The 14,288-nt window shown below is 40.2% G+C and overlaps 1 protein-coding gene across 3 annotated transcripts in view; it reads right to left on the bottom strand.

Moving 5' to 3' along the window:
* Window positions 1–5,839: 5,839 nt before the first annotated feature.
* The window catches only part of MAK (male germ cell associated kinase), a 55,394-nt gene continuing 46,945 nt past the window's right edge, over window positions 5,840–14,288 (bottom strand). For all 3 annotated transcript variants that reach the window (XM_075921268.2, XM_075921265.2, XM_075921264.2), the window contains 2 exons: window positions 13,852–13,959; window positions 5,840–7,625 (listed from right to left, as the gene is read on the bottom strand). In XM_075921268.2, the coding sequence (XP_075777383.1) occupies window positions 7,471–7,625; window positions 13,852–13,959 (263 nt within the window). In that variant the 3' untranslated portion in view covers window positions 5,840–7,470. The remainder of the gene's footprint in view (window positions 7,626–13,851; window positions 13,960–14,288) is intronic.

Here is a 14,288-nt window from a genome sequence, read left to right as displayed (position 1 = left end):
TGGTCTGTCCCCATTCCCTTGCCTAATATTCTTTTATATAATTGGTTTGAACTGCCTTCTGTGTGAAACTGGATTTCATGGCAGGAGATTTCAGACACACCCAAGCTAAGGGGAAAGATATCTAACGTGAAGAGAAACAAAATACAGGACTATGTAGCACTTTAAAGACTAACAAGATGGTTTATTAGATGATGAGCTTTCGTGGGCCAGACCCACTTCCTCAGATCAAATAGTGGAAGAAAATAGTCACAACCATATATACCAAAGGATACAATTTAAAAAATGAACACATATGAAAAGGACAAATCACATTTCAGAACAGAAGGGGGATGCGGGGGGCGGGGGGAGGGACCTGAAGAGGACTGGCACACTACTTTAGGCTCACAGCCCCTGGGGTTGACATGTTACTATTCATTGGCAAAACCAGATATTACGGCAAAGCTAAGGCTATATGGTGGTACATCATCCCTAACCAATGCAGAGCTCAGCAAAACTCAAATGTCTTAAAAGCAGGCGATGCACCGGTGGGGTTGCCCTCACAACCTTAACTTTGCCCCTTTCAGCAGTGGCCCAATAATCCTGGTAACACAGGACTTGAACTCCACCAGCTCCACAGCAGCTGAAATTTACAAACTCTTCCCTCTTGCCCACTGGATTCCCCTTAGTATAATCAAATGAGTAAAGTAAAAGGAAGGGCCCCGGATTCTCATCCTACCCATGGGCAGCTCTGCTGGCTTTTCCTCAAGATGCCTGGACATGCAGTTGCACATGTGAACCAGGGTCTCTTGGGACCTGCCATCTGGAGTAGGCTACACTCAGCTCTGGGCTAGGCAGGGAGGCTGGGGACAATCTTTTCCTTCCCCCAAGCCTCCATCTCTGGGGAAGAAAACCCTGGGGCATGTGCTGCTTGTCCGTGAATCTGCTCGAGCATCAATTCAATAGTAACATCGAAATGTTTGCTGCTTTGTTTACTCTTAGTTCAAATCATTCAAGGTTGGGAAAGGTTTTGAAATACCTTCACAGTATTATGTAGCTCTTACACAGCACCCAGTGTCACCAAAGCATTCACAGACATCCTCAGAACAACCCTGGGAGGTAAATAAGAAAATAATATCCCCGTTTTATAGATGGGGAGAAACTTGAGAGAAAAAATTCCAGTGATTTGCTCAAGTACTCTCATTATTCTCATTGGAAATACGGAGCAAGGGAGAAGAGCTCTGCACCCAACTAGGAGACAGCAACCCAGCTAGACCAATTCCCCAGCTCTGGGCAGAAGCAGTGAGATCCTTCACTCATCCATAGGCAAGCAGCATCTCTGCCCAGGGCCTCACAACGCAGCCCCAGACTCCCATCCATTCCAGGACAGGAAACAACCAGGCCTAGAGACTCTAGGACCAGTCTCAATTACCTGGAAACCCCAGCCCAGTAAGATGCCAGAGCCAGCTTGTCATGTAGCAATATCTGTGTTCCTAAAGCATTTTCCAGGAGCCATATTTGTCAGTTTCTAGTGCTTATAATCACGACAGTTGCCACCACTTGAGAGTCAGTGCCAGAGCAGGGGTTAGAACAGGATTCCTTTTCATCAGAGGAGTTCATTTACTAAGGAAATCCTAGGAGGTGAAAGCATGTGCAGTGAGTAAAAAGCAAGAAAGTATGTTAAACATTCCAGAATAGTTTGTGTATATATTTATTATGTCTTACTGGGTTTTTATTTATTTATTTGGTCTATTGAAATAGCCATGTCAATCTACTTGGTTCCATTATTTTATCTGCTCCTGCTAGCAGGTCAGACACACACTGAACTACTGAAGTAGCTGTGATTGATTATGTATGTTTCTATCAGTTGCATTTAGAACCTTGACCTGTATTATGAGAATGAGATTTTATAACTCCAGAAAATTCATGCCTGCATACCTGAGGCCAGGTACTGTACAACTTGACCATATCTTTGTCCATATTTTTGAATGACCCTTTTGTTGAATTACATGTGGACTCAGTTATTTCAAAGAGATTGTGTGTTAAGATTCACTAAAACCCAATCACTTCACTTTTCTTCTTGCTCTTGTGTTTTGGGGATTTTTTTATATAACTTTTATGAACTTACAGTGTTTTCCTTTCAATAGTCTATTAATGGTTGGGGACTTGGATTGCAGATGGTGAAGAAACATCTTAAGACAGAATTATGCATAATCACATTACTGGAGATGTGGGATGATTGAAATTGCAACTGTATGAACATAAAACAAGTAGAAGTTATTTTTGCATCAAATGTCATATCCTGTTATTTGGGGGGGGGGGGGGTTCCCCCAAAGGGTGGTTATTTTTGTCTTTAAAATTGGCACTTGTTGTTACATTTTCAGTACATTATCCGTGTTGTGTAGTGAGAAACTGAGATATAATATAAAAGCATAGCCTCTGATTCTGCAATTGACAGGGTACCCATGCACAGTAAAATACAGGCTTGAACTCTCACTTTCACTAAGTACATCCCTCATCTTGAAATCCCTCCCTGCCATTTTGGGCACTATAGGCGTAGGGAGGGAAACTACCAACATTTGATTACTATTCGCTATGTACAATGTCCTCATTGCATTGTTACAGTACTTCTCCTTTTCACTCCATCCTCATTTGTCTGTTTCATTTGGCCATAGATATACAACATGAGATCACTTGGGAAGGAACTCTTTCAGTAGTTATTTAGACAGGGCATACCACAGGGTAGCCCCACTTTAGGATCAGAACCTGTAGGCACTATTGTACTATTAAATAATAATGGAAAACAAAGTACACTATTGTCAGCAAGTGAGTCAGGCTAAATACTGTACATTTCACTTTGATATGGTATCTTTCAAGATTATATCCCAGTATACCTAATCTGACAATGTTTGAGGTAGGCGTGTATTGCTTTGAAATCAGATTAATGGTTTCTGCATTTATGAAATTAAAAGTGAAGTCATTTAGATTTAGCATAAATCTTACTAATAATTTAGTTATATGTTGTGAAAGGTGGTTTTTTTTGTCAAGACTAGTGCAATTTTATGCCTTTCCTGCATGGATTTATTTTGTGAAAAACAAAGTCATTGCAGTGGGCTGATATTTCATTAGGAAGACCCTGCCCCCACCAACCACTAAGTAGGGAAGGAAAGAAATGAGTGCAAATGATAGTCTCTTAGCATTGCATTAAGGCATAATCATGTGCAAAGAAGCAATGCCTGGTACAGCGTTAACAAGCTACATGCTTTCTGTAAGATATGCATGCAGGTGGATGTAATTTAAGGTGGACCTCAACATTTCATTCATATTGAGTTCAATTTGTTTGAAGACTAAGGACAGGGTTCACAAACAGGTTTAAGCACTTAACTGCTAAATTAAATGCATAAACCCCAGAATCAGGCCCCACTGGGATTCATTCCCTTCTCTGCTCAGCTGCCCCCAAACATTATAAACCAAGTGCCTAAATTTGTGCAGTAAGAGTCCCTAGGGGCCTATATTTCTTTCTCCAAGTATGTATATTGCAGCTCCATACTAGGCAGCCAGCTGCCTGAAGCCAGAGTAATGCACAAACCAGGAGAAGACATGCATTCCTCTGTATGACTTGCCTGTGGGGCCCAGTCTGGTAAGCATGCTCAGACCTCATCTACCAAGTTCAGGATCCTATTGATGCACAAAATGGCTGAGAAGGGATGTCCCTTATAACATTTAGCTCAGTGGTAGAGTACTCAACTGGATTGAGATACTTCAAGTTCAAGTTCCCCCTCTGTTGGAGGAGAAGGAATTTGAATAGGACCTTGGTACTTCACAGATGAGTGATTAGCATCAGGAACACAAGTTTGCCAGATGAGTGCACTAGCCACCAGCCTGCAGAGTCACTCATGCTTGCTTGCTGTCTCTGTCCTGTTGAGTCGTTCATTATTTATGCACCATATAACAGCTTCAGTATTAGGGCAGAGGACAAGCAAATGAGTGACTCTGTAGCCAGATACTTAGAGAACTCAGATGGGAATTGGAACTTCCAGGAAACAGTCCTCTCCCCCTCCCAGGCTCCAATGACTCCCTTAATTTATCCACCATAGAACAGCTTCAGTTGGAAAGTCTGGAGCCCCTCCCCCTCATTAGAATATTCCATAGCTTAGGCGCTAGAGTGCTCATGTGAAAGAACAGATTCTTGTTCAAATCCCCATTCCTTTGGGGGGGGGAGGTACTTTAATCAGGAAGGGTCCTCCCACACCACCAAACCATTTGGCTAAAAGTTATAAAAGAGGGCCTCCTTTCACTTTCCCCAAACTTCTTGCAAAAAATGGCTAAGCACCTCACCCCAACATAGGGTTCGGTGCTGAGAATCCCAGGCAGAGGGAGGGGCCTCTTTGTAGCTTTGACTTAGATGCTTCTCTCAGGCTATGTCTACACTACAGAATTTTTGCGCAAGAAGCTTTTTGTGGAAGAGATTTTTCCACAAAAAATTCTTGTGCAAGAGCGCATCCACACTACAAAAGCATATCACAAAAGTGATGCGCTTTTACACAAGAGCATCCAGACTGCATGGATGCTTTCTGGCAAGACAGCTCTAATTCCTATTCACAAAATAGCCACCAGAGCACCTGTGCTTTTTTCAATTGGCTCTTTTTGCACAAAAACCCCATTGCCCGTCCACATACACTTTTTGCACCAGAACTTTGGTGCAAAAAGGAGTTATTCCTCACAGAAAGAGGATTACCTACACCTCAAAAATCCCTCTGTTCTGGTGATTAACTAAATTTTCTTGAGCAAAAACGTGCGAGAGGTGTGGATGCTCTGCGGGTTTTTGCACAAAAACCTTGTAGTGTAGACGTATCTTCAGGGAGCTACCTCGTATTCTGGCTTTTTTTCTGAATCCACCTCTAAGGTCTAACTCAGGCTTTATGGATTCTAGGATCTGGGCACCTGGAAGTTAGGCATAGAAACATTCGCCATCAGCCTGTCTAAGTGTGTTTGTGAATGTAGACTTAAAGGGTTGACATAAGATCTCATACAGTAGCATTTAGGAGTTCTCCTTAACTATTGGAGCAGATGTTGAGTTGCTTTTGGACAGATCAGCTGGCTGGAGTGGAAGTAAAATGGAAACATATAAACACATCTGGTAAACTGAAGACCACTGATATAAACAGCTTTCAAATGGTATAAAGAACAAGTCTACCTCCAGTAATTGGAGACATTGGCTTCAATTGTGGCTGAATGAAATTGGGGACGAGGGGAAGTGGTAATCAAATTTATTGATTACCATGTATGGAGAATACCTAACTTCTAAAATTTTGTACAGTAGCTGTCATTGCACATTACCTCTCAACTGTTCCACAAAACTGAAAACCGAATATTGATCTCTTCTTGTAGTTGCGTTTTACCCCCTAATAAAATGTAGGAGGCAGTTTCTATTCCAAACTGCTAGAAGTAGTAGCTTGTTCCATGTTCAGGCAAAACAATAGTAAACCAAAAAGTACTTAGTAGAAAATATATAGGGCTTTATTTTTTGTTTAATATTAAGCATTTTGTGGAGTTTACAGTCACTTTTAAAAAGCAATTTTCACTATTGAAAGGACATGCATGCTTTTACAGTTCAGTACATTTAAGGCTTTATCATGTTTGAGGTATGGATGTTTGACCATATGAGCTGTTCAGTTCTATTTGCATGGCTGTAAATATCCTCTGATCCCATAAGAGCAGCAGATGGCATGTATTTTTATGACAAAAGATATTTTAGTTTTTCAGAATCTCTTGCCCAAAGTGACTTTTCACAGACAATTTATTATATAGTTCTTTGATTTAAGAATTTTAAAAAACAATAAAGAAAGACTGTAAACCATGATCATGTACTCCTCAGAAGTGATCTTTATTATCAAGCTAGTGCTTTCCAATTCTCAGTGCACTAATGAACCAGGCCTGTTTTGAAAGTCTGTCCTTTAAGTAACACAACCACTAATTAAATAGTGTATTACAACTGTCTTTAAATAATACAAGGAAGATTAGCTTTGAAGGACTGACAAACCAGTTAAAAAAAAAACACCAAATACAACATGGGACTGAAGTTTTCTGTAGTACATCACTAATCAGAAATTCCTACATCACACTATAGATACTATTAACTTTTCCAGTTTTATATGGTGTCATTTCATTTAGCTACTACTTTGGATGTAGTTTTCATAGCAAAATAGCTGACATTTTATGGCTAGTCTGACTGATTAAATTGAGCACCTGTAAAATTACATAACTATTGGATTATGGCAAATTAGATCAACAAAAGCTTTCTAATAAAATCTATACAAAATACTTTTTACAATACTTGTTACAATACTGTAACAAACAGTTTTATACCTTTAAAAGAACAGAGTATATACTCATTTTGGACTTAAAAATGGCAGATTTAATGTAGTTATTAAGTCTATAATTCCTACTTTAAATGCAGGTTTTAATAGTACACATCCCAGTTGACATTTAAAAAAAACTCTCCACAACTCATTGGAAGGTACAAAGTCCTTAGAAGTGTGGTGTTGAACAAGTTTATAGATCTTGGACTATTACATAACTTCATTAGCATCAGAGGAATTTGTATAATTGTTAGAAACCAGGATTGGATACGTACTTCAATAAGGAAAACAATCGTAAAATATTTCTTCCTCTAACACTCTCATTTCCTGTCTTATGTAATTTAGTGAATTATTGTAAGAAGTGAGGAATTTTGTAGTTCACTTTTATGGTCACTAAGAAAAAACACTACAGTTAAATGGGTATTAACAAATTCACTTGTGTTTTGGTGAATTAGCCAGAAAGTCAATAAGCCAAAAATACGAAGTTACTTTGATTTTATGTAACCTCACTAGTTTTCAGATGAGCAGCAGGGATGTAAATCTGCAGAATTAGGGCCTAATATGAACATTTTGTTAATAAAATATTCTGGTATCATAATTAAATCTTAGGATACCGTGGCCACATCACTGTAGCATTCACTACTCAGAGAGCTGTATTCTCAAACTCCCACTATTTGTGCTTTCACTGTTTAACTTCACAGTAAGGAACTTGCACAAGGAAGCAGCATCCATTCAGAAGCCAGTTGTTGCTCCAATTTGGCCCTATTACTTGCTTATGGATATGAATGTACAAATCACCAATACAGAGTTATTCTTATAGGATAAATTAAAGTCATGCAATTTTAAGAGTATACAGAGCAGCAGCTAAGTCTACAAAAAGTTTTCTAACAACATTTACAAGTTGTCTATTAGTAGTACAAATACTCAATTTTGGCAAGATATACACTACTATATAAAATCCTATCTTTTAGCCCTATGGATTTTAGTACCCGCAGAAGAAATAAAATACAAGATCTCCAGTATTTCTACTATTGCATAGTCTTAAGAAAAATTAAGGGAAATATGCATTTCAGATTCCCATTGTAGGATAACAATGTAACTTGCACAGAAAGTGCACCATGAAACAGCACTTCTATCGATGTCCTCCGTATTTGGCCACCCAGTCTGTTCTTCCATGTACTGGTTGAATTGGAGGTGGGCGAGCCAGGATATTCATGGTTTTTGCTGCTGGATTGTAAGTAGGGCCTGGTAATTGAGCACGAGCAGCTTTGGTTTTCCAAGAATAATCTGAAAGAAACAAAGTCAGAAGCAGTAAGGATTAAAAGTTACCTGTGTCACCATTTCAGAGAAGAAAAAAATCCAAAATGTAACTATTTCTGACTCATGGATGACAAAGATGTTGAGCTGAAAGAGAACAACTCAGCAAGTCAAGGCACTCTGAATAGGTGCAGAGGAAATGCTGAGAAGAAAAATTCATTAAAACCCATTTTAAGACCTAAAGGTGGTGTTGAAAGACTTAGCTAGCAAGAGCAGAACAACAACATTGTGCCTTGATATTGTGGTCAGTCTTAATGATTATATGTATAAGAGCAGAGAGAGAGAGAAAGAGAAAGGCCACTTCTGTAGAAGTTGTGAAACTGATGCTGCCTTACATCTTCGCAGGTGGACATGCCAATTATGCACGGTCTGGCCTGTATTATCTGTGGAATCCATGCCAGGTAATATCTTAGAGCAGTTCATAAAAGGTGAGCAAGTCATGCATCATGTTCTAGGAATATGAAATGTGGAGTGACATGTACATTGAAACTAAGGATGTTAAGAACTGATTGACTAGTTGACTATCCGATAAGCAAATGCTTATTGGCTAGTCAAGTTGACTAGTCACACTCCCGCCCTCCCCCCGCACTCTTTGCTGCCTTTATGAGGGAGTACTTCAAAGTGGCAGCGCCACACAGAGCCTGGTAAGTTCCCAGCTGATCCTGGGTTCCTTGGAAATGCCACATGGAGCCCGAGTTCAGCTCTGAGTCCCCCACTGGGGACTCTTGTGCATTTCAAAGGGTAAGCGTCCACATAGAGCCCAGAGTCAGCGGGACTTCCTGCTAGCCCTGGGCTACACACTGACTTCCACATTCCTCCTTTGAAATGTACAAGGGCCCCCTACAGGTGTCCTTGTACAATTCAAAGGAGGAATGCGGAAGTGCCTATCAACTAGTTGAGTAGCCGATGGAAATTCCATCAACTACTCCACTAATAAATTAACCGGTATTTAACATCCTTAATTTAAACCACCTTCATGAGGTATGGCCACAGCAAAGATAGCATTCATTGGGATCACCGTGAGGCCAGTCTAAATAACATAGGAGTGGGATATATTAGGAGAATGTGATGTGTTTAGCTGGACCTGCTGGCTACCCTTTCTAATTAGCAGAAAGGAATAGCCTAGTGTCATTGGTAGATATGCATCTGGTAAGATGATAAGTGCATATGCGATGATGAGGTAGGCGTAGACGAGAAGGGCTTTGTGATTCATCATGGTCACCCTTTTATCCTTATGTCTATTTTTTGAGCATAAGAGGATTTCAGAATGTTTGTAGTAGTTCTTGACTGCGTGGATAATTCTGTAATGATTACCTTATACTCTTAGAATGTTCCATACGGTTTTCAACTTCACAAAATAAACTATGTAATTCTTATTTGTGTGAGTGAGAAATAAGTTTGTAGAGAAAGATAAGCATGAAGGACATTGCTATGTCCAGATGGTCAAGGAAGGAGGAGGAGAGTCCAGGCAGACAAGGGACTATTAGAAGCCACCACGTCTGATGACCAACGAGAGACAGATTGATGACCCTGCAGCTGAGGCAAGTATCACCTGAGTACAATATAACAAGAACCAAAAGAAACCAGGAAAGAGTGACACCCAGAAAACATCACCAAAATGCTGATTAAAGATGACAATGAAAGAAATGTTGAGATAAATACTCATTAAGGAACAACTGATTGCAACATGATGCTGTAAAACCTATAGACTTGCATGGGAAATGATCATTATAAAGATGGGGTCTTTTTCAATGGAACTTTGGTTTTGCCCTGAAAAGCCTCAGAGCATCAGCTTATAACTGACAGATCAATTCCAACTTAACAGGCCATTAGGTTGATTATGGGTATAGACTGGGAACTAGAACAATGTCAGCAGGCCTGGTGTCTGTGTCTGTGTGCATATGATGCTTTTTACATTGTATTCTCAATAAATGTGGCATATTGCCTTTTCCCCTGAAAAAAGCTACTGTGTACTTCTTATCATTAGCTTCATATCATTAGCTTTTACATATGCATCTTGCTTGCTAGAAGACATTACAAACATTAATACTACCAGTGAGGCACAAATACAAAAGATACACAAATACAACAAAGAAGAAATGATATCAAGGATTACTGTGGATGAAACAGGTAGGGAAGTCATTGATAAGCAGCTAGACCTGTGCACTGATCTCCACTATACACCAGAGGCAATAATAAACATTGTCAGTAACACAGTGGTATCATCTTCAGTCAATGCAGACGATGTACTTGGAATTGGAACTCACCAACCTAAGAATTTTAACTTAGGGTACATCTAGACTACATGCCTCTGTCGCCAGAGGCATGTAGATTAGGCTACCAGGCATAGGAAAATGAAGCGGCGATTTAAATAATCGCCAGTTCATTTAAATTTACATGGCTGCCGCGCTGAGCTGACAAACAGCTGATCAGCTGTTTGTCGGCTCAGCGCTGTAGTCTGGACGTGCGGGTGTCGACATCCAAGGCATTTGTCAACCACCCAGGTATACCTCATCCCAGGAGGCATACCTGGGTGGTCGACAAATGCCTTTGATGTCGACACCCACGCATCCAGACTACAGCGCTGAGCCGACAAACAGCTGATCAGCTGTTTGTCCGCTCAGCGCGGCAGCCATGTAAATTTAAATGAACCGGCGATTATTTAAATCGCCGCTTCATTTTCCTATGCCTGGTAGCCTAATCTACATGCCTCTGGCAACAGAGGCATGTAGTCTAGACATACCCTTAGGTGGCTCACAGGATTCTAATATCAAATATACTAGAGATACTGGTACAGGTTGGTCCGGCACCCTTGGGACCTGACTTGTCTCAGATGAGGGATTTTCTGGATCCCTGTCACAGCCCCCTTTTCCCAGCCCCTGGACTCCCAGCCAGCTCCCCACTTCCTGCTGTCCCCTCATCCTAGAATGTTAAGAATCAATAAAAAAAGGGACAAAGAATAAGACAGAGAATATCTTATTGCATCTATATTTAACCATGGTATGCCAACATCTTGATTACTGCATACAGATGTGGTTGCTTCCTCTCAAAAAAGATATATTGGCATTGGAAAAGATTTAGGAAAAAGCAACAAAAATGATTAGGGGTTTGGAACAGGTCCCATCTGAAGAGAGATTAAAAAGACTTGGACTTTTCATCTTAAAAAAGAGGAGACTAAGGGGGGATATGATAGAGGTCTATACAATCATGAACTGTTTAAGGTAGTCAAAACAGAAGCAGACCGTGAAGAACTTCAAAAATATCTCACCAAACTGAGTGATTGGGCAACAAAATGGCAAATGAAATTTAATGTGGATAAGTGTAAAGTAATACACATTGGAAAAAATAACCCCTATTATACATACAGTATGATGGGGGCTAATTTGCCTACAACAAATCAAGAAAGAGATCTTGGAGTTATCGTGGATAGTTCTCTGAAAACTTCCACACAGTGTGCAGCAGCGGTCAAAAAGGCAAATAGGATGTTAGGAATTATTAAGAAAGGGATAGAAAATAAGACACAGAATATCTTACTGCCCCTGTATAAAACTATGGTACACCCACATCTTGAATACTGTGTACAGATGTGGTCTCCTCACCTCAAAAAAGATATTTTGGCCTTAGAAACGATTCAGAAAAGGGCAAATATAATAATTAGGGGTTTGGAACAGGTCCCATATGAAGAGAGGTTAAAGCGACTGGGACTTTTCAGTTTAGAAAAGAGGAGACTGAGGGGGGATATGATAGAGGTATATAAAATCATGAGTGGTGTGGAGAGGGTGACTAAAGAAAATATATAAGAACTAATATAAGAACTAGAGGACACCAAATGAAGTTAATGGGTAGCACGTTTAAAACTAATAAAAGAAAGTTCTTCACACAGTGTGTAGTCAGCCTGTGGAACTCCTTGCCAGAGGAGGCTGTGAAGGCTAGGACTATAACAGAGTTTAAAGAGAAGCTAGATAATTTCATGGAGGTTAGGTCCATAAAAGGCTATTAGCCAGGGGATAGAAATGGTGTCCCTGGCTTCTGTTTGTCAGAGGCTGAAGAAGGATGGCAGGAGACAAATCGCTTGATCATTGTCTTCGGTCCACCCCCTCTGGGACACCTGGTACTGGCCACTGTCGGTAGACGGGGTACTGGGCTAGATGGACCTTTGGTCTGACCCAGTATGGCCGTTCTTATGTTTTTATTCTTTCCATTCTTAGAAAGGTAGCCGTGTTAGTCTATAACATTAAAAATGATGAGTAGCCCTGTGGCACTTTAAAGCAGGGGTGGAGAGCCTAATATGTCCAGGGGCCAGATGCAGCCCCCAGCTTTTCTGGATCCGGCCCCTGAGGCTCAGGGTCCCCCCAGCATCAGGGAGCCCACACTGGTGAGGGGAGGTTTTTTGGGGTTTTCTTTTGGGGGAGGGGATTGTTTCTTACTTGTGTGGAGCCTCACACTGGTGAATCAAAACTCATCCCTTCTTCATGTTTGACTTTATTATCAAAGAACTTAACAATAAGACAATGAAGTACACCTCAAATCTGTTCCCCTGGCTTTCCTAGAGTTCCTACCTAAGCACTTACTGCAGCACGCTAGATCTTCTTTCTATGGCTAGATCTATACCACATACATCTTTCAGTAGCTTATATAGACTGCAAGTATTCCAGCATGGGAATAAATAACAACTTAGATGATGAGGTATATACCTACTTGAATCCATGTAAACTCAAGCACAGCTTAGACAAGCTACACTGCTATTTTTTTGCAACATAGCATCCCATTGCTTCCCTCCTGACACATTTTCATTCATTCATGCAACTAAATGTTGCAGTGTGAACACAGCCTGCTTTTCACTGAAGCATACACTACAGCTGTGTCTACACTGTCCACTTGCTTTTCCGGAAAAGCAATGATGATCTAATGTAAAATCGTCATTGTTTTTCCGGAAAAACTATGCTGCTCCCATTCGGGCAAAAGTCCTTTTCCGGAAAAACTGTTCCGGAAAAGGGCCAGTGTAGACAGCACAGTAGTCTTTTCCGCAAAAAAGCCCTGATCGCGAAAATGACGTGCCAATGTAGACGTGCTTTTTCCGGAAATACTTATAACGGAAAACTGTTCCGTTGTAAGCATTTCCGGAAAAGGGTGCCAGTGTAGATGTAGCCTACATGTATCCTCCGTGACAACACCAGTGGTATGCAGGTGTACCTTAAAGAGTCACTCCTATGTCCCTTATGGCTGGACCAGGTAATGAGTCACCTGCAATAGTGTGTTAGCAAAAAGTACTTCATATTTTTATTGGGAGCATAACAGGCCAGCAGATAGGGATTTCAGACACCTATTGCCAGCTTGCTACAGTCCCTTTAACTAAGTGATCCCCCTGAATTCTTTTAGTGCTTGATCACAGAAGTCAAGGTGTGTCTTTCTGTTTATTTCAATGGATTTTTGATCCCTTATAAGTCAGTTCCTCCTGTTCCTGATAATTTTTATTGGTCTTCTCTGAACTCCCTCCAGTTTGTCAATACTATATCCTTCTGGTCGAAAGGTGCCCAGAATGTGATGTCTATTACAGAAGAGATGAGGTAACAGTTATATACAGTGAAAGCTAGTATTGGGGTCTTAAACTGCTCAATACACATATACTGCATGATGAAGTGTAACAGGTCCTTTCACAATGCAGAACTACATCAACTGTAGTTATAGTCAGTCATTTGAATTACAGGAAATAAAAGGCAAAATAGCCTAGCTGCTTTACAAAAATTCTATTAACACAGCAGCATTAGTCTTTTTAATAATGCTTTAATCTCATCTCAGAGCCCAAATATATAGATGACCAGCACTGACACAGAGATGAAAAGAAAACAAAACCCATCTTAAATGCCAATCCAAGGGAGACCAGTTAAAACAGGCTGTTTAGCAGAGGATACAATATTTTAAAAGTTATGAATAATATACTAACAACTTTGGGGCTGAAAGCTTAAACATTTGGATTTATCTATGTCATTTTGAAATTGTAACCAGCAGATCCTCAAAAAATGTCATTGTGTTATATCTATGTACACCAACTGATTTACACCATTACAGATCCACTCCAGTATATCAAGAGCATAAAAATACCTCTTAAAAACACTTCCTGGAAATTATGGAAATTGAACAGCCCTTCCTCTGCTAATGGCACAGTATATGACAGGGTTATGGAGATATTTCTTACCTGATGCTGATGCACCAAGAGGAGCTAGCTGTATTCTTTGCCCAGCTGATCCAACTTCTTTTTTATGAAAGGAAGGGATATATCCTCCAGATGGGTTGTAAGCAACACCTGCAAAACCAAGATTTTCCATTGATGTACTAAGTTTTAAACTTTTCAGGCAGATGCAGGTAGCCAAACAGATCTTTATTTGCTTTTCATGGCCACTTTAAGGCTTACTCATGGTTCAACAAGCCTGCAAAGTATCCATTTTATATAAGAAACTGATGTCTGTTTAGAAACTGTATGTGTGTGTGTCAGCTGAAATAAGTTTATTTTAGTCTAACTTTGTGATATTGATCTGACCTTTGCATCCTAGTTGGACTCTAGAGACATGTGTTGGTACTTAAATCTCTCCCCTATTGATCAAATAATCTCATTACAATGTCAAAATAACATCA

Source organism: Pelodiscus sinensis, chromosome 2 (assembly GCF_052426305.1).
Source record: "Pelodiscus sinensis isolate ZL-2025 chromosome 2, ASM5242630v1, whole genome shotgun sequence".
In the NCBI taxonomy this organism is placed as follows: Eukaryota; Metazoa; Chordata; order Testudines; family Trionychidae; genus Pelodiscus; species Pelodiscus sinensis.
The sequence above is the reverse complement of the archived record's forward strand: the minus strand, read 5'-3'. Positions and strand labels throughout refer to the sequence as shown.